The sequence below is a fragment of the Schistocerca cancellata genome, chromosome 4, assembly GCF_023864275.1.
Source record: "Schistocerca cancellata isolate TAMUIC-IGC-003103 chromosome 4, iqSchCanc2.1, whole genome shotgun sequence".
In the NCBI taxonomy this organism is placed as follows: Eukaryota; Metazoa; Arthropoda; class Insecta; order Orthoptera; family Acrididae; genus Schistocerca; species Schistocerca cancellata.
In genome coordinates, this window is record NC_064629.1 from 570,908,151 (window position 1) to 570,928,967 (window position 20,817).

Here is a 20,817-nt window from a genome sequence, read left to right on the forward strand (position 1 = left end):
GCCTTGACACACTGAATAATGGATAAAGATGGGAGGAGTGAGATGGTCATTGTAGAGCACATGGGATGTAGCTCCACAAAGAAGACACATTAAGATGTCAATGGTAGTATCAGGGAATCCCACATTGCAGAGCACCCATTCCAGGTAGCCATGATAGACCCAATCAAATGCCTGGCTTAAGTCAAGAATTGGCAAAAGTCCAGGAATATGAAGAGTGTGAGCAAGAGCGATTATGTCCCAATAGTGACAGAGGACAGTGCAGAAGTTATTGGCACCTCCCAACGAAGCTTGATCAGGGAAAACCACGTACCGGGCCGTCTGTTTAAGCTGTACAGTAAACAGTCAGGTAAAGATCTTTGTGTTACTGTTGAGCAACATCAAGGGGTGGTAATCGCATATCTGTGAGTTACCATGTGGTTTGTGGATGAGATTGAGGAGATCATTGAGGCAACTATCTCGGAACTGCAAAAGAAGTGACATAAAGTCCCAACAAATTTCCATCCACACTGGCGCAAACAGGGACGAAATGTTTGATAAAACTCCAGTGGGACACGGTCAGAGGCAACTTGTTCGTAGAACCAAACTGACTAGCACCATAGACTTTGTTCCCCATGACATCGGCAAGCAGATCCACCATTTCATCTCGAGGAACCAAGCCACAGGAGAGTCTGGAGACCGTTGTAATGTTGGCAAGTTGGTGACATTGTTCAGAATTCAGCGTAACATAATGTGTATGAAGGGCAGACCCTATTTTGCGTTGGCTATCTAAGCGCCACCCATCATCCCTCATAAGAACATTAATCACAGTCCTCCAATGGTGGCACAAATCTGCTGTCGCATGATACATAGATGGACACTCCTGCTTTAATCCAGTGTGTGCGTACCCTGACTTCAAGACGAGGGCGAGAGAGAGGTGTGAGCTGTGCCTTGGCACGATTCACTATCTCCTGATGCTCTGGCGAATACAGCATCATAGTATACTCCCAGAGAATGGTGAAATAGAAATCCTGGGTTCATCGTTGCCATGCTGCGGTCTCCCTTCTGTAACCAATCAAGGCCTTGCAGAGGGCAGGCTTTGTGAAGAGTACTCACCATGACAGGGCAGACTGATATGTATCACGGCACTGACGAAAAGCTGTCCACATCGTCTTGATGAGCTGCCAGCAGTCAGATTAAGTAAGTTGAATCATGTTCAGTTTCCATGGTTCGCAGCTGTGCCACGACCTTTGGCAACAGAGATTGATGCCACAGATATATGTGTCACGGTCAGTGAACGCAATGGGCCAGACTTCAGTTGACAATATCACGGGAGAGGTAAACATGATCGAGGTAGTGGAAGAACGGCTAGTGAAACGCATAAACCCCGGATGATCACAATGAACATGCTCCCAAGAATCCACAAGGTTGAAGTGCTGGAAAATTGTCACTAGCACCACACATGGAGAGTGACGTGGTGGTTGGTCTTTGTGTGCCTGGGTGGAGTTGAAATCGCCTCCCATGATCAATGCATCCTGCCGACCCAAGAAAAGAGGTGTGTCTGTCACGAAGAAGAAAGCGGAACACTGGTGGCAGCCACACAAACCAGATGGCGCATAGACATTGATGATCCTGACGCCACTAAATGTGCGAGCCATACTTATGGCATCAGGGAGATAGGCAATTGTATCAACGAGGATACTGGAGTGTAGGAGGATCACCACCCCACTACCAGTAGGGGAAGTATGGGAGACGTGCTGTAAAACCATGGATGAAGGGCAACGTCAGCATCCACAGCATACAGCATGCCATTGAGTAAAGCCAGTTTGTGGGATATGTGAATGGTATTGACATTGACTGTGTCTGTGTGATAATTCTGAAAAGCTGCCATCGCGAAGAGGATGTGCGATTCGAACACGTGGGAAGCACAGGGAGCTCCCTGGTTGGCCCCTGTGGAAGGGCACATCACTGTGACAGGTAGGGAGCCAACCCCACCAAGAGGGGTCCGTCTTCAGCATTGATGTCGTCTGCCCAGGTGACAGACGTCTCGCCGGACCACTTTAGTGGAACAATATCAGAGGTGCACCCACAGGTAGTATCAGACACTGAAAGGGAGGCAACTGCATCAGACGCAGGCGGGGGAAGGCTGGTGTCCTTAGGTGGATGCTGACTGGAGACGGAGGTGGGGAAAGATGTCACATTATCAGCTGCTAGGACATCAAAGGATAGCACATCATCAGTACAAGGTTGTCATCCTGTGCACACATCCGATGCAGGCAGTCATCAGGCTGGGTACAGCATCGTCTCTTCCATTTCCTCTGCGACCATTGCTTCCTAACATTTTATTCCATATCAGATGGCACATTGCTATCGTCCGACATGTGGCCAGATGGCAGAAAAGGGGTAGGGATGGACAGCTTGCGTCTGTTGATAGCCATCATCTGTTGGTACTGCCTCCGGCAGCAGTCTAGGACAAACAGGTAAAACGTCTACTGTGTTGTCCAGAGGAGTCGACGCCAGTGCCAACTGATTCAAAGTGGGCGCAGCAGGCAGCCCTGCCAAAGACGCATAAGATAGAGGTAACACAGTGGACGCTGCAGGAAGAGCGATGTCTCCAATTGGCCTCTGAACCAGAATATGTCGGAGACATTCAGAACAGACATGGTCTTCGTGGCCTGAACAAGTGTGTGGCTGCCCACCATACATTACCACAGCTCTGCAGCTGGTAATTACCAAGTAGGAAGGCATGTGACTCCTCAGTTCAATTTTTATCTGCCGGACGTCATTGAGGACACGGTACGTTTTGAATGTCTTCCAATTTTTAGCAATGTGACTGATGACGTTGCTGTTAGATTTAAAGGTGGCCACGACAGCGTCTGACGGAACCTCAAATGGGAGTTCGAAAATCCCAACCTCCTATATGGCCGTCAGAATATCGGAACTTGAGACTGTTAGCATGGCGCCACACAACCTTGGCGCACAACTCTTCATTCACCAGCTTTATGTACACATTGGTTATAAGGATCGGAAGATGAATTCCGAGAACGTCTTGCGGTGGGAGATACATTTCGTCCTGTATAAACTGTTCAACCTCATATGCTTTGGGTCGAGCATGATCCAATGGAAACTTTAATTTAATCGTGGCTTGGCGATAGGAAAACGCCATGATGGTTGATGAATTCGCAAATGAAGACAAGCCGCAACGTGGAAGTATAAAAAAACGCGTGGTCGCTTGCAAGCAGCTCAACAGGCGAGATGCAAACAAGGTGTGCATGTGTGTATGAATTCCTAAGGGACCAGACTGCCGAGGTCATCGGTCCCTTACACACTACTTAAACTACCTTAAACTAACTTATGCCAAGAACAACACACACACACATGCCCGAGGGAGGACTCGAACCTCCGGTGGGAGCGGCCGCGCAATCCGTGACGTGGCGCCTCAAACCACGTGGCCACTCCGCGCAGCAAACATGGTGTGCTCGCCTCACCACTGATGAAGGCCGACTGACCAGTAGACTACCCCATGATGTCTGTCAGCCAAAACCAATCTTCCATATGTCGCCAACAACGTATCTGCACTCATATATTCATTATGTACATTCCCATGCAGGGGAGAAATTTTAACCCTGGAATAGTCAGGCAAAAAATAGTTTCAAGAATAGTCGGCCTGTGTCTGTGGCGCTCAATAAATAAAACACTTATAACAAGTGACAAACAGAATGTTTACATCAAATATAGAGTTTTTATTTCGTTCATGTAGTACCAAATGCTATAGTGACGTTATTTTAACTTTTTGAATTATACAATAATTGTAAAAACACTGAAAATATACTTCTTTGTAGTAAGGAATGTAAGTAAACTGGAAACACAAGAAAATTTAATTGAGATATTAATATGAATGAGAATAAGTCTTAGAAATAAAATGTTGAATTTTCATTCATCCCCTAAAATCATCATTTTTTTCAAAACAGTAGTTGCAAACCATCTTTTAGCATATTGCAGGCATAACCGCACCTTGCAAACTTTCCAAAAGTATTTAGTTTTGCTGTCCTTTCATTTGTAGCACCGTCCCCTTTTTCCTGGTTGTGGATCTTCAACTATTCTTTGTTCTTGGGTGCTGGAAAGGTTAGAGGCAAGCCTGCGTATTTCACATGAGAGGTTTGCTGGGTTGCACATATTGTCAAATATGGTGTTATGAGAGACTTTCCTAGGGTTTTGAGGTATTCTCATCTAGCTGAAACGTGTTTGTTTGCTTTGAATACAATGTAGCTATTGAGAGTTGCAATGTTCAACAGCTTAAAAGTTGACAGAGAGGCCACTGTCTTGTCCCTCTAGCTATGGTATATTCACCACACATAGCATCTACACCATCCTTTGTTTTGTGTATTATACTTGGATTTTCTTTTCGCTGCTGTCACTGTCCATTTCATTGTCATGATGCAATGACGAAGTAAGCAGTACTGATGTGTTTTGTTGTGGTACATATGGAAGTAAAGTGAAGTCTTCCTGAAATGCTCGTATAAAAACACAGGTAGAATTTCAGGCTTATTTTTTAACGTACCAACAACAGTGATATTCTTTCCTTGTAGCACTTTTTTGAGGACTGGGTAAAAAGTAAACCAATTGTCTATTGTCAGATTTCTTCCAGACCCTATTAGTGGATCTATAAGATACGAAACAACATCGTCTGCCTTATTACTGACTTTTTACGGTCCTTGTGGTTGGGCATCTGCATAGACTTCTAAATATTTCACATAGTACGTTTTTGAACAAGCCAGGATAAAAACTTTGATCCCATACTTGGCAGGATTCTTTGGGGTATACATCCTGAACCTACACCTGTCTGTATTGAATGAGAAGTTCGTCCAAAGTAACGTTTTCTGAGGGAGCAATATATGCACTGCAACTGGAGACAAACATAATATCAAGAATGTATTTTATGGCAGCAATATTATCTTGTGCTTTTCTTTCTTCCCCTGTAGGGATGTTGTCAAACCTGATACAATGAATCAAAATTCTGAACCTTTTCAATGACATACTTTCTCGAAAGATTTCTATTCCGATCCCATCTGTATTCCGAAAGTCTTCAATATTCATTTTACCGCTGTACAATGTTCCAGCTAAGTAAAGTAGGCCAAAATATGCCTTCAGTTCATGAAAACTAGTAGGCTTAGCTATATTTGGGTCACTTGTATATTCGTTTCGAACTGAATGAATAAAGATATTGGTTGATTCAAGAACTAAATCAGTCAAAATATTGCTAAAAATAACTTCCATGATTCTAAAGGTGAATGTACATCCATCACAGCTCGAATACTTCCAGGCAAATGCATGGTAACTATGTTGTGGCGCCTTGTTCGAACACTTTGTGGAAAACAAGTTTTTCTCCATTTAGTTACCCTCTTCCTTCCTTTATAAAAGCCCATACGAGACATACCTGATTCAGTTACAGTTGCACTTGAACAGCAGTAGGTGCATCGGTGCTGGCAGAAGGCTGAATATCTTCCTCTTCACCGCCCCTTATTTCACTATTACTGTCAGGAGCACTGTTTATGTCGAAGTCTGGGTCAGCATCAGAATCGTCTACTTCACTCGCATCATCATATAAAACTCTGTAAATTCACTGTATGAAAGATTTTCTCTTGCCATTTTATATTCTAAACTATTGACAATGCTAATTCGGTTTTAGGACATCAGAAACAGTTCACAAATAAAAATGGGATCGCACTGGCAGAAATTAGTAACGTAAATGGTCGGGCTGGGTCTCACAGACCCACGCGCTTTTTTGAGGGCTGCCAAACAATGACTAAACAAAGCAAAACCTCATTCACGATGTGAACGCATTCTCTCGGATGCTTCAGGAAGCTACCAGAGCGCTAGAGTCAAATCAGCAACTATAAGAATGTAAATTCAGTGAAACAAAAATTAGTGGACCATAGGCCCAGCCCGACCTTCCTAGGGTTAATTGTATTTCGCTTGCTCGGTGTCGGCGCATAAATTCGATATGGCAGTGCCCGCGTTGTTCAGATGTATGATGCAATATTCCTTGGAACATGCATGGGAATATACGTAATGAATGTGTAATTGCAGGTAGTAGGCACGTGGTTGGAAACATGTGGAAGTTTTGGGTATGGCTGTGAGTTGTGTTCGGGTAGTGTAACGGTTAGGCGACTGCTTGGTATAAGCGAGAAATTCAGGTTGGAGTCCTGGTGTAGCACGAATTTTCACTGTCGTCATTCCTTTAGACACGTGATGGTGGTCCATATTCGCAAATGTGAACACATTTCATCTGTTTAATAACAGCTGTAATAGCTGCAGTCAGAAGGAACATTCCATCATACTTCCGAACAACACAGCCACTGCAATATCTTATGATTGTTATTTGTCCTGTACACCAGTTGCAGCATTCTTCCTGGAAAGGTAATTTCTCACACTATGAACACAGGTAGTTTTTCAGTTTATAGACAGACTACATCTGTCAGCATTTGCTGTCCAATTCTATTACGCGAGTAGGCAAAACAGCTAGTTGATTTATTTTCTGTACAGTTATTAAATGAGCTTTTATGTAGAATATGTTCCTGTAAACAACGACTGAAAGTCGTTTAATTTGTAAGATAGATGTTGTCTCTGACCTGTGTAGTGTTGGTGGGAAAGGGATTGGATTGGGAAATGTGGAACCTTGCTGATGACAATCGTTGACAGCGTATTGCAAAGCCATCCAATTATATTCTAGTTACTTGGCGGGGAATTAGAGATGACTAGAAAGTCAGTGCACTTCTCCCACAAATAACTGTGTTACTGGCAGACTCAGGAGCGAATTTAGCCATTTGCTGTCCCTAGACAGAAAAAAATACTTCTGCTCTCGTTTCGATATAAATGTACCACCAAGTAACTTACAGTTGTACATAACTGAATACTACCACTGCAGCAGCTGCTGCTAATAATAATAATTATACACATGCGTGTTGGATTCACCACACTCATGTCAGGAAAATCTGTTTACGGCGTGGTTAAAAATTCTTCGATCTTATCTCTTGCTGTATTATTTCAGAATTCATGAGGAAGACGGCAAGACTGTTGACTCGATCCTACGACATGCGTGACCACAAATAATTCTTGAATCTTTTGGAGAGTGAGAAAGAGCGCTTGCGCAAACAATTGGTTGCAGGTGTTGACAAAAATATTCTTAGTGCAATCTCCAAATTAGAAAACAGTTCTTGAATGTGTTTTTCACGTAATCCTATTTCGTTGTTCTTCAGGTATGCCTTAAAATGAATAATCTCATCACTCAAAAATTCTTCTAAGTCGTCTTTGTATTGCTGTTACAGTTCTCCAGCACATTTCCATAGTTAGTGTTGTCACGTCCAGAAAAATTACATAGGAACTCAAAATTGCAGTAAAACTCTTCTGATGATTTTTTTTCTTTTATTCAATGTTATGTCATTCAAGAAAAACTACGTGGGAACCCAAAATTGTTATAAAACTCTTACAAAGATTTTTTTCTTTTCTCTAATTCAGTTGTCAATCTGTCTACAATAACCAGAAATGCGAAAATCTTTCTTTCCATCAAAACTAGTATTAAACTCGGCTGTTTCCTCTGCTTTCAGTTTTCTTGAATTTTTCCTTTTTGTAGCTGTTTTGTACACACTTATCTCATTCTTTTTGATGCCATCGATTGGATATGTCTCGTACACAGAACGATTCTCTCGAACGTATCCAAGTAAAGAAACGCACAACGTTATTACAAACCCCATATTGGTAACAACATTTTTCAGCAGTTTATTTGTATCATTAAATCTTTTGAAAAAAGTTGTAGTTACCGCTGATTCCAGGCTATGCAGACTGCTCAGCATCCCAGTCGTTTCGCATCTTACTGAAGCCTTTTGAGTTTCAACATACTGAATAAATTCCAGTGGTGATATTATTTCTACCCAGTTGACGGTGAGGCTGTAGCAGGTATCGTAGCGCCCTGACCAACGTGTTTCTGAAGATCGTTTTGCGGTGACTGAACTATTAGATTTTGACAAAAAATTTTCCTACAGCTCGTCGAAGCGGAGAAAAAAGTGTAAAGTTGTTGCAACGAAGGAAAAGCTGGTTGAGACCAACACTGTGGCACAGTCTCTGTATGTACACCTTTTCAGAGATGGTAGCGGGACTTGGCTGTTCGCTACAGGATGTTTAATCAAACACCTTTCAGCGTCTAATTTCCAAACCGTTATTTTATTTGGCTACCAGTTTCGGCGATTTACTACGCCATCTTCAGACCCCTGACAAACGTGTAGGAAGAGTCAGATCTCGGTTGCGGTCAACATAGTGGCTAGCATTCAAGTACTGCTTGATATAGCGATCACTTCAACCGTCATCTGCTGACTTATTTATTCTCCCCGTGATTGGTCCTCAAGCTTTTAAAGTTAACACATGTTTCGTATGTTAAGTTGAATTTTCATGGGCAGTTAATTGGACCTCACCGTTTTCCCAGTCATTAAATCACTCATTAGGTTTTGCAAACTGTGGTATTTCGTTAAACAATAAGTGTGGGACACAAAATACACTAGTCTTTCATTGAGAGTGTCCTAAAAATAGTCTTTGTTGTTTCTCGCCATTCCTTATGGTTCTGAAAAACAAACGTTTATTTAAGTACCTCAGAAAGTTAATATAATACCAGTATTGGGACAAGGCGGTTCCTACCCCAAAGACCGTTATCCAAGATGGCGGCGATGACGTCATCCAAGATGGCAGCAATGATGTCATCTGATGATGTCATCCAAAATGACGGATTTTATCAGGAAGTATGAATTTTGGCGGGAGGATAGGTCAATTGGGCTACCTCCACTAACCTAACCCCCTCTCCCTTCCCCCACAAAATGTCAGGAAGTTCCTATTCCATCAGGTAATGCATCACACTATGGTTACCTCTACTAACCCAAGAAAATGGCGGGAAAGAAAGGGCAGTTGGGCTAACTCCACTAACCTAAGTCATCCAACAGCCACCACTTCCTATGAACTGGCAGGAAGTTTGAATTTTGGTGGCATAATTCAATACAGGATGGTTATCACAACCAACCTAAGAAAATTGTGGGAAAATAGATCAGTTGGGCTACCTCCAATAAGCTAAGTCGCCCGACCACCACCTCCTCCTATGAAACAGTGAGAAACAGTGTGTTCACCATGAGGTCTGGACCTAGTACACAGTACCACCACCAGAGAATGCTGTCGCCCATTCTGTGACATAATCCAAGGTGGTGGGGGCAAATGGTGGAAACAGTGTTGTTGCCATGGGGCTGGGAGGCAAACTGACCTAATACACAGTACTGTCACCAGAGGGTGCTGTCGTCCATTCCGTGACATAACCCAAGATGACGGTCTGGGGTAGGTGAAAATGGCTGGGAAACAACTCTGCCAGTACTGTACATAAGTCTTTATTTTGCAGGTGGTGTCCCCACCACGAGATCTCGACTCCAACTGACCTAGTACACACGACTGCCACCAGATGGGCTGTCATCCCTCCTGTGAATTAATCCAAGATGGTGGTCTGGAGGGGGAAAATGGCATGAAAATGACTTATCCTGCACTGGGCTGCTAGAGAAAGGAAGGAGTGTACTTTATTTATTTTGCAACAATTTATTTAGGGAAGGATTTTGCTAGATAGTATATTTATCAGGCTGATACAAAACACACGCTCTGACATGCTAGGGGTCACACCATACAGCCCACAGACCTGTAAACTACTTCTGAATAACACTTTGTGGACACACAAACAACTCCTAAATTACCAAAATAATTTCAGCATAGACATGCAAACTCCTCCTAAATATTGCAGTACACTGATATGTAGACACACTCAGTATTCGTAACCTGTCCAATGAGAACATAGTACAGCCTACAGACATATTTGCAAAATAATGCAACAGACACATGCAGGCACCGCCTGCCGCCCACTGTCCACTGGACCTCACACACTCCCAGAAGTCGAGATGCACCGACAGCCTCCGCGAAGTGACACTGCCGCCAGCTGCCGAGCCACGCACAGGTCCCCATTGGGGTCCCTCAAGCATGAGGCGGTGACATCCCTTTCAAACTTGGTACCTGAGAAATTCCTCTCGAAATACGTGTTTACCTAGGCACCGTTGTTGATGCGACCGGCCGGGAACGAAGACCTGTTTACAGGAAATATAGATATTTCCACTTTCTAATACCAAAGTCGGTGATGTAACAGATTCCAAACCATCCTTATAATTCACAAAGGTGTTTCTCATATCTAGAGAACCTGCAAACGTGTCCTCCATCTGCTAGACGCACACACCACAATCGATATTCTCTCAACTAAATAAAGACGGGAAATGTGAAGTAACAGTCAACCAAGCAATTTCCATGGGAGGGAATAATGGCCCAGCGCAAACACGTGTCCATATTGACTCTTTACGGATTTCCATTTGATCACGAAAGCTATCCAACACATACTAAGAATTAGTTTGCTATTCAGCTGTCTCCTTTCAGACGGCGTCCGCCTTTAGCTGGAAACGTGAATCATTCTCACCACAGGCCACGCATAGGTGGAATCATCCTACGAAATCGGTCATATATATATATATATATATATACTCCTGGAAATTAAAATAAGAACACCGTGAATTAATTGTCCCAGGAAGGGGAAACTTTATTGACACATTCCTGGGGTCAGATACATCACATGATCACACTGACAGAACCACAGGCACATAGACACAGGCAACAGAGCATGCACAATGTCGGCACTAGTACAGTGTATATCCACCTTTCGCAGCAATGCAGGCTGCTATTCTCCCATGGAGACGATCGTAGAGATGCTGGATGTAGTCCTGTGGAACGGCTTGCCATGCCATTTCCACCTGGCGCCTCAGTTGGACCAGCGTTCGTGCTGGACGTGCAGACCGCGTGAGACGACGCTTCATCCAGTCCCAAACATGCTCAATGGGGGACAGATCCGGAGATCTTGCTGGCCAGGGTAGTTGACTTACACCTTCTAGAGCACGTTGGGTGGCACGGGATACATGCGGACGTGCATTGTCCTGTTGGAACAGCAAGTTCCCTTGCTGGTCTAGGAATGGTAGAACGATGGGTTCGATGACGGTTTGGATGTACCGTGCACTATTCAGTGTCCCCTCGACGATCACCAGTGGTGTACGGCCAGTGCAGGAGATCGCTCCCCACACCATGATGCCGGGTGTTGGCCCTGTGTGCCTCGGTCGTATGCAGTCCTGATTGTGGCGCTCACCTGCACGGCGCCAAACACGCATACGACCATCATTGGCACCAAGGCAGAAGCGACTCTCATCGCTGAAGACGACACGTCTCCATTCGCCCCTCCATTCACGCCTGTCGCGACACCACTGGAGGCGGGCTGCACGATGTTGGGGCGTGAGCGGAAGACGGCCTAACGGTGTGCGGGACCGTAGCCCAGCTTCATGGAGACGGTTGCGAATGGTCCTCGCCGATACCCCAGGAGCAACAGTGTCCCTAATTTGCTGGGAAGTGGCGGTGCGGTCCCCTACGGCACTGCGTAGGATCCTACGGTCTTGGCGTGCATCCGTGCGTCGCTGCGGTCCGGTCCCAGGTCGACGGGCACGTGCACCATCCGCCGACCACTGGCGACAACATCGATGTACTGTGGAGACCTCACGCCCCACGTGTTGAGCAATTCGGCGGTACATCCACCCGGCCTCCCGCATGCCCACTATACGCCCTCGCTCAAAGTCCGTCAACTGCACATACGGTTCACGTCCACGCTGTCGCGGCATGCTACCAGTGCTGCGATGGAGCTCCGTATGCCACGGCAAACTGGCTGACACTGACGGCGGCGGTGCACAAATGCTGCGCAACTAGCGCCATTCGACGGCCAACACCGCGGTTCCTGGTGTGTCCGCTGTGCAGTGCGTGTGATCATTGCTTGTACAGCCCTCTCGCAGTGTCCGGAGCAAGTATGGTGGGTCTGACACACCGGTGTCAATGTGTTCTTTTTTCCATTTCCAGGAGTGTATATATTTGATTGCTATACTTGTAATTAAATGTTACAATTTCGGTCTCAGTTGAACGACATTCGACAATGAGCGAAGTGTCGAAAATACACCCTGCTGACGGCTGTGGCTCTCGAAATAGAAATACCTGTACCATCGTTATCACTTTAGATACTCTTCCCTCTGCAATCACAGTATCCCAAGTCAAATCTATACCTTCCTTTTTGCACATGTCTTACTATGAACACATACTTTACATGCCCGATGCTCAATAGGACGAAACAGAATGACCTGAGTTAGTGCAACAGGACTGTGTTTTGACCATTCGGTGGAAATGTGCGCAGAACAATCTGTACATGGGGACAAGTATGTGGCAGCACTAGGAATCCGAGAATACGTCGATATGGAAGCGAAGGGAATCAGGGAAGCAGTCAATTTTTTCTCTGTCGAGGTAGCATTATACTGTAAGTCTATTGAGGTACCAGTAATACAAGCGAGTTGAGTACCGTACTTGACGCTTTTCTGGAAGACAGAGAACCATCCGCCTCTAAACTTACTTGCATCTGCGTTAAAGGATAACAGAGAGTGGACTGGGTGACCAAATGAGATGGAGCTGTAATGAGGTACGATGTAATGGTAGACTGATGATGCGTTCTAGAGAGGGAGAAGTTGCTACAGGTCAATTTTCCCACTATTCTGTCAAGATGCATCAGTCATGTGACATAACCTACATTCGACTCGTATAGAGCCCCATATTCTGTATGTGATGTAAAGAACTGTCTACTTGCGATCGTTAACGGTAAAACTGTCGGTCATTAGAGGACTTCCATCTCATGTGTGATTAAACGTGACACATTCCTCTAAACGAACTTTGATTTATGCGATGTACTCCTTCCCTCTGTCGCATCTTGGGTGTAAAATCGAGACTTCAGCGTCATAAATAAGTTCGTGATAGGTGCTTGTGATGTTCTGCAATCCTCGTGTATTCATTTACCTAACAGATGTGGTGTTTACAGAGTTAGTGGCTGAATGACTTGTAATTTTCACATGTCGGATGCTGCTGCTATGAGTTTATCTGTTTCCTTGTAAGAGGTATCCCCCGTTCCTAACCATAATTTTGTATAGGGCTGATGCAGGCATAGTATAATTTCTGAACCGTGATCGGATGTGAACAGTGGACGCTACACGTCTCCGGAAAGCTATATTGTGCTCGTATCACGCAGAGCAAATGTTTTACAGAAGGAGATTTTTCGTTTTACGGTTCGATAACATAGTTTATCGTAGAGATACCAGGAAGGAGGATGTATGTCATGCACTGGAAATATATTTCTTGCATTTGAATATTAACAGCGCTACATCGCATATGTCTGATAGGTCGGAAACGCATGCAATCTAACATTATCTCTGGAAATTTGTGGTAAGGTCTTATAGGACGAAATTGCTGAGGTCATGGGCCCCTAAGCTTACACACTACTTAATCTAACTTAAACTGACTTACGCTAAGGACGACACACACACACCCATGCCCGAGGGAGGACTCAAACCTCCGACGGGGGGAGCCACGTGAACCGTGGTGAGATGCTTTAGACCGCGCGGCTACCCTGCAGTGATCTAACATTATAGCCCATTTTAAGTGCAAAACGTTGTATCCTTAGGAGTGCATGTGTTTATGTTCTCTCTTACCAATACTTTCCAGGTACTGATCCTAGACTCCAGAATAATAGTTAAAAGACTGCTACGGTCGCAGGTTCGAATCCTGCCTCGGGCATGGGTGTGTGTGATGTCCTTAGGTTAGTTAGGTTTAAGTAGTTCTAAGTTCTAGGGGACTTATGACCTAAGATGTTGAGTCCCATAGTGCTCAGAGCCAATAGTTAAAAATTGATAGCTTGGTTGATTTACACAAAAATGCTTCGAACTCTGTCCATCTGGAGCTCCATCACGCATAAAAATCATCCATTTCTTATTCTCCTTAACCGTCTGGTATTACATCACGACACTTTCAAATCTGTTACTATACATCAATAAGGAGTACTAACCTCCTCGACATGGGTGCATCTCGAGAAACCTTGTGCACTTGGATGGGTGAGGACTCGGCAAGCTCCATTCATTCACGAGACGTGGAATGCAGTGGTCTTGTTCTTGTCGGTTGCGTATTAAATCGGTAACGGTGCTGCAGGTTGGGTTGGTCAATGACAGTGTGAGGGGGTCTTTCACTCTCTAATTTTACCCTAAGACAGCGAGAATGCTCTGTGACTCCCATACGCAGAGAGATAGATCGTAAATTAAGCACTATGCTCGAGGTGTTATAAGTATGTAGAGCGCTGTCTGATACACTTTGATGGTGTAAGTGTTCGAGAATTAACAATGAATGGATATACTGCACAGTCATCTATCCACGTTCGCAATGATACTCGCAATGTGGGGAAGGGGTGGTTTAGCTATAATACCGAAATTGGGAAACATGCTGTCACAAAGTTGGTTGGTGTTGAAATTACTGTAAATTGCTAAAATTGTTCACACTATCAACTGTGATGCTTATTATTAGAGTACATCGATGGTGTCTTTTCCATCCCATCCGTGCACTGGCACACTGTTGGTTACCGCATAATGACTGACTGATATCGCTTGTTTGAGTTGGAGAAAGAGTTTTGGCGGATGGGCAGCACCTTCTGGGGTGGATAGTATCGAAACAGTGATCGCGTACATGATAACAATATGATGAATCAGTCGAAATGGAACGTAGAGACATCAGCTATTCAGTCACTATGACAGATGAGTTTAGATGTAGTTTGGAAACCTACGCCAACGCCCTAAAACTCTTCCAGTTTCCTTATGTTGTAACTCTCTCTTATTTAAAATCATCCAGTGTGTGCGGCGTGTTATGGCAGGTGATTTACACCATGCGATGTCTAGTTTTATGTGAGAGGCAATGGATCAGATCGTGTTAATGTCAGTTTAGAACCTGACACAGACCTCGAAGTCATGGCGGAAAAACAAAATGTATGGCAGTGTACAAAGCGTGTTACAGCAGAAAAAACAATGTTTCAAACAATGACACAGGGTCACATGGAGCGTCCCTTGCGATTTACAGTATATTCCGTGGGATGCAATCATCCTCCTACAGTACAGGTGATGAAACTATAAAGTGGCCTCTGCAGTGGATGAAAAACTAGTGTACATTTAATACGATCTTCCCACACTGGCAGCAGTAACAGTAGTTTGACGGGTAAATCCAGTGATGGATAGGGTGCCCCATTAGGATTGCCAGGAGGAGTGTATCCTGTGCTATTCTGGGAAGCATTGTGACATCTCTCTCTTAGCGCTGGACCTCCGTCGCAGCTATGCACCATCTCACCAGCACCGGTGCCTAGGTGAGTTCCACATCGGATAAAGTTAGTCGAGCTTTTATAGTTCGTAATTTTTCCCTGTAGGGTGGTACAGAATAATGATGATAGCATGTTGGGCTGATAGATGTGAATGAACGCGGATCTGCTTCAGACTGTAGTATCTGTATCTGGTTTGGAGACACACCACAATGCGCGCATTTCCACCGAATGGTCAAAACACGGTCCTGTTGCACTAACTCAGGTCGTTCTGTTTCTACATGGGTTGGAGCAGGTGGTGGATATGGCTTTCTCCGACTTCTGCTCAGTTCCGACTTAAAATGGAACGATCACATGCACAAAGCTGCAGAAATTGGGACAGTTGCAAGATGCGTAGGGACTGACTAAAACCACGTTGGATTTTTACTGTAGCAGATAGGTTCGAGAAAGGTGACTCGTTTCGAGATATGAGAGTGCCAGAAATATGAGTCACTTGTCGCTGTGATCCAACGCAGCTATGTGGTTGAATGGGAGGGCTTGATTCCAAATCATAGACATCATTTCTAGAGGATACCGTAACACTAGATGTCTGAAAAACTAGTGTACATTTCTTACCAACTCAATCAGCACACCATGTACTACTGTTTGTGATCTTCTCAATGAGTCATCGCCTATAACTCATTGGATATATCGCAGAACCACTGACATGATATCAAGGCAGAATACATTACACATACTGTAGAAGTATCTAATGGCGTGAGGTAGTTGCAAATACCGGTTGCATGCCACTTTCCTTAGCTGACTCACTTTAAAAATTCAGTGGTTTTATCACGAGGTTGCATTTTGGGCTACGTGTAATTGGACTGCTGGTTTGATAATATACACTCCAGCGATCACCGTCTCGGTATTTGTCTGGATAGAAGAACTACCTCATTCAGAATTAATGTTGTACCTAGATTTATAAAGCAAGTACAGCTTTTAACATCGATACTAGAGTGCACCTGTAGAAACAAGACCGCTTGTGACAGTAACATGCAGTAGTTGTTGTGATTGGGTTTTCTAACATCTGGCCTATTTCGCCTATCTTTCTAAGACAGAGTGGTACCACTTGCAAGAAGAACTTATGAGACATGTCCACCCATCGCTGATTTTGTCTCAGCATTATTTCGTATTGTAGGCAATCATTTATTGGCGAAGTACTATAGTTAGTAGTAGTAGTGGATGTGTGATAGTTTACAAATTTTTAACATACTGCAGCGTGTCAGCAACCGTGAAATGTACAGAAAATAAACAATTTTTTCAGCCTTCAGTTGCAAGGTAATTTTTACTCGTTTACCTAGGTTTCGATTCCAGTAATGGAATCTTCTTCAGAACCTATAAATTAAATCACATACGGACATATATTACTCACTGAAATTCATCATCAGTCTAATGACTGAATAATAAAGAATCGTGATACTTACAAAAAATTAAATTATTTTGAGAGCCAAACACAGGCCATGTCACAGATTAAAAATTAAAACAATAAAGACGCATAATTATAAGATTATGTCTGTCAGAATTAAAACCATTAAGGCGAACGTAGACGGAGCTACGCCGGCCAGAAATAATGACCACACGTGAGCGGCACGGAAACTAGGCGTCGCGAGCAGTTCCGCGGAAAGCCAAGGTACATTCTTTTTTTTTTTACATTTAAATATTATAGTAAGAGGGCGAAGCCCCGCTACAGTAACTAAAAAATTAGTGTCGAAACCATGCGTGCTAAGCATACAATGTCTTTAACATATAAACGCCTTAGCCACTATGTGTCATTACCAAGCATATTACGAAATACAAAGACACACATGTACAATCGCACTATAATAAAGGGACAAAGCATATAGGGAAACAGCATCGACCATTCGAAGCGGATTGTGGGTCAACTCCACTGGAGTAAAGGTTGAAATCCTTCGAAATAACTTCTATTGTTTAGTTGCAGCTGATCATTGAGTAAGTTGTCCCTATCAATATTAGATGTTTAAAAATTTGCAATTCTTCGAGGGTGTCTAGCCTATATCCCTTGGTTTCATTATGCAAAAGCTCTGCGTCTTTTAGAGGCTTGGGAGCATGCGCCTTTTGGACCAGATCTTCAGCGAATGTAGATCCTCGTGTTCCATCACCGCTTTTTGTCGGCAGATGCTCTTTAAACTTAACAGATTTGATATTAAAAATTTATATACTAATGTACCTGTTGAGCAGACGATGGACGTTATAGAAACCAATTTGCGATACCATAAAAAATTATCTGCCCCTGAGATCGATGAACTAATGGTTCTGTTACGCACCAACCTCAAGTACCATTATTTCTCTTTCAACAATAAAATATATTCGCAAACCTGTGGTCTAGCTGTGGGCAGCCCGTTAGCTGGTAGCATGTCAGATATTTTTATAAACTCAATGGAGCAGATGTTTTTTCGGAATTATCCAGATTTGGCAAATAATATAATATTCTATGCGAGATATGTAGATGACTTGCTGTTTGTGTTTGAAGGTTCCCATGAAGAGCTAGAACTGTTATTTACCACTTTCAATAACCTCCATGAAAAAATCAGTTTCACGCAAGAAAATCAGACAGCTGATAGGACCTTAGACTATCTCGATTTGACTCTATCCATTATTGGCAACAAAATAGATTTCAAAATTTTTCGGAAAGCAATCTATTCCGATATCATCATCCCAGCTGATTCCACCCATCCTCAGGCCCATAAAATGGCCTTTTTTCACTCGAGTATCCACCGAGCCCTTTCCATTCCGCTTTCGCCAGTCAACTTACAGAACGAATTAAAAGTCCTCGAAAACATCGCTCAGAATAATGGATATAATCCCAGTATAGTGAGACAGTTGTTCAACAAAAAAACACGAAAGAAGACTACCACCCTTTCCAGTTCAGGTACCCACAATCAACACCAGGCAACGAAATACATATCAATTCCATTTATAGGTAACATATCCTATAAGATAGGTCGTTTATTAAAAAACCTAGGGTGTAAAGTTTGATACTCTACCACCAACAACCACAAAAAGAATTTAATTCATTCTCTGGATAAAGGTAATGATAAATCATCGCTGTCAGGTGCGTATAAGATCGTCTGTGCTGAATGTCCTTCTTATTACATTGGCCAGACAGGAAGGGCCCTGTCTGTTAGGTTTAAAGAGCATCTGCCGACAAAAAGCGGTGATGGAACACGAGGATCTACATTCGCTGAAGATCTGGTCCAAAAGGCGCATGCTCCCAAGCCTCTAAAAGACGCAGAGCTTTTGCATAATGAAACCAAGGGATATAGGCTAGACACCCTCGAAGAATTGCAAATTTTTAAACATCTAATATTGATAGGGACAACTTACTCAATGATCAGCTGCAACTAAAAAATAGAAGTTATTTCGAAGGATTTCAACCTTTACTCCAGTGGAGTTGACCCACAATCCGCTTCGAATGGTCGATGCTGTTTCCCTATATGCTTTGTCCCTTTATTATAGTGCGATTGTACATGTGTGTCTTTGTATTTCGTAATATGCTTGGTAATGACACATAGTGGCTAAGGCGTTTATATGTTAAAGACATTGTATGCTTAGCACGCATGGTTTCGACACTAATTTTTTAGTTACTGTAGCGGGGCTTCGCCCTCTTACTATAATATTTAAATGTAAAGAAAAAAAAATTATACCTTGGCTTTGTAGTTTGTTCTCAGGTAAATTGTTTAATGTTGCTATACCAATAGATAGGTTTGTCCATTTGTATGACGGCTTTCAGTCACAATTTGTTTATATGTATAATTGCTCTAAGTAATTTTGAGACGTTTGTCTCTTGCGCCTGCGCTTGCGCTTGTGCATACGCTTGGCCGCGGCCGAGCCTCGCCGCGGAACTGCTCGCGACGCCTGGTTTCCGTGCCGCTCACGTGTGGTCATTATTTCTGGCCGGCGTAGCTCCGTCTACGTTCGCCTTAATGGTTTTAATTTTGACAGACATAATCTTATGATTATGCGTCTTTATTGTTTTAATTTTTAATCTGTGACATGGCCTGTGTTTGGCTCTCAAAATAATTTAATTTTTCGTAAGTATCACGATTCTTTATTATTCAATTATTAGACTGATGATGCATTTCAGTGAGTAATATATGTCCGTATGTGATTTAATTTATAGGTGCTGAAGACGATTCCATTACTGGAATCGAAACCTAGGTAAACGAGTAAAAATTACCTTGCAACTGAAGGCTGAAAAAATTGTTTATTTTCTGATGTGTGATAGGTTCACCTTGAGCATCGGGCTTATAAAGAATGTGTTTGTGGTCAGACATGTGCAAAAAGAAAGAGATGGATTTGACGTGGAATACTGTGATATCAAAGGGAAGAGTATCTAAAGTGATAACGATGGTACAGATATTTTTATTTCTAGAGCCTCAACCGTCAGCAGGGTGTATTTCCGATACTTCGCTCATTGTCGAATGTCATTCAACTAAGACCGCATTTGTAACATTTAATTGTAAGTATAGCGATCAACTATATACACTCCTGGAAATTGAAATAAGAACACCGTGAATTCATTGTCCCAGGAAGGGGAAACTTTATTGACACATTCCTGGGGTCAGATACATCACATGATCACACTGACAGAACCACAGGCACATAGACACAGGCAACAGAGCATGCACAATGTCGGCACTAGTACAGTGTATATCCACCTTTCGCAGCAATGCAGGCTGCTATTCTCCCATGGAGACGATCGTAGAGATGCTGGATGTAGTCCTGTGGAACGGCTTGCCATGCCATTTCCACCTGGCGCCTCAGTTGGACCAGCGTTCGTGCTGGACGTGCAGACCGCGTGAGACGACGCTTCATCCAGTCCCAAACATGCTCAATGGGGGACAGATCCGGAGATCTTGCTGGCCAGGGTAGTTGACTTACATCTTCTAGAGCACGTTGGGTGGCACGGGATACATGCGGACGTGCATTGTCCTATTGGAACAGCAAGTTCCCTTGCCGGTCTAGGAATGGTAGAACGATGGGTTCGATGACGGTTTGGATGTACCGTGCACTATTCAGTGTCCCCTCGACGATCACCAGTGGCGTACGGCCAGTGTAGGAGATCGCTCCCCACACCATGATGCCGGGTGTTGGCCCTGTGTGCCTCGGTCGTATGCAGTCCTGATTGTGGCGCTCACCTGCACGGCGCCAAACACGCATACGACCATCATTGGCACCAAGGCAGAAGCGACTCTCATCGCTGAAGACGACACGTCTCCATTCGTCCCTCCATTCACGCCTGTCGCGACACCACTGGAGGCGGGCTGCACGATGTTGGGGCGTGAGCGGAAGACGGCCTAACGGTGTGCGGGACCGTAGCCCAGCTTCATGGAGACGGTTGCGAATGGTCCTCGCCGATACCCCAGGAGCAACAGTGTCCCTAATTTGCTGGGAAGTGGCGGTGCGGTCCCCTACGGCACTGCGTAGGATCCTACGGTCTTGGCGTGCATCCGTGCGTCGCTGCG

At 43.9% G+C, this 20,817-nt stretch overlaps 1 protein-coding gene across 1 annotated transcript in view; it reads right to left on the bottom strand.

Annotated features, from left to right (window-relative positions):
• Positions 1-5,422: 5,422 nt before the first annotated feature.
• Positions 5,423-20,817, bottom strand: part of LOC126184332 (zinc finger MYM-type protein 1-like) — a 69,305-nt gene continuing 53,910 nt past the window's right edge. Inside the window, exon 3 of the mRNA XM_049926707.1 lies at positions 5,423-5,588. Coding sequence (XP_049782664.1) covers positions 5,423-5,588 — 166 coding nt within the window. The remainder of the gene's footprint in view (positions 5,589-20,817) is intronic.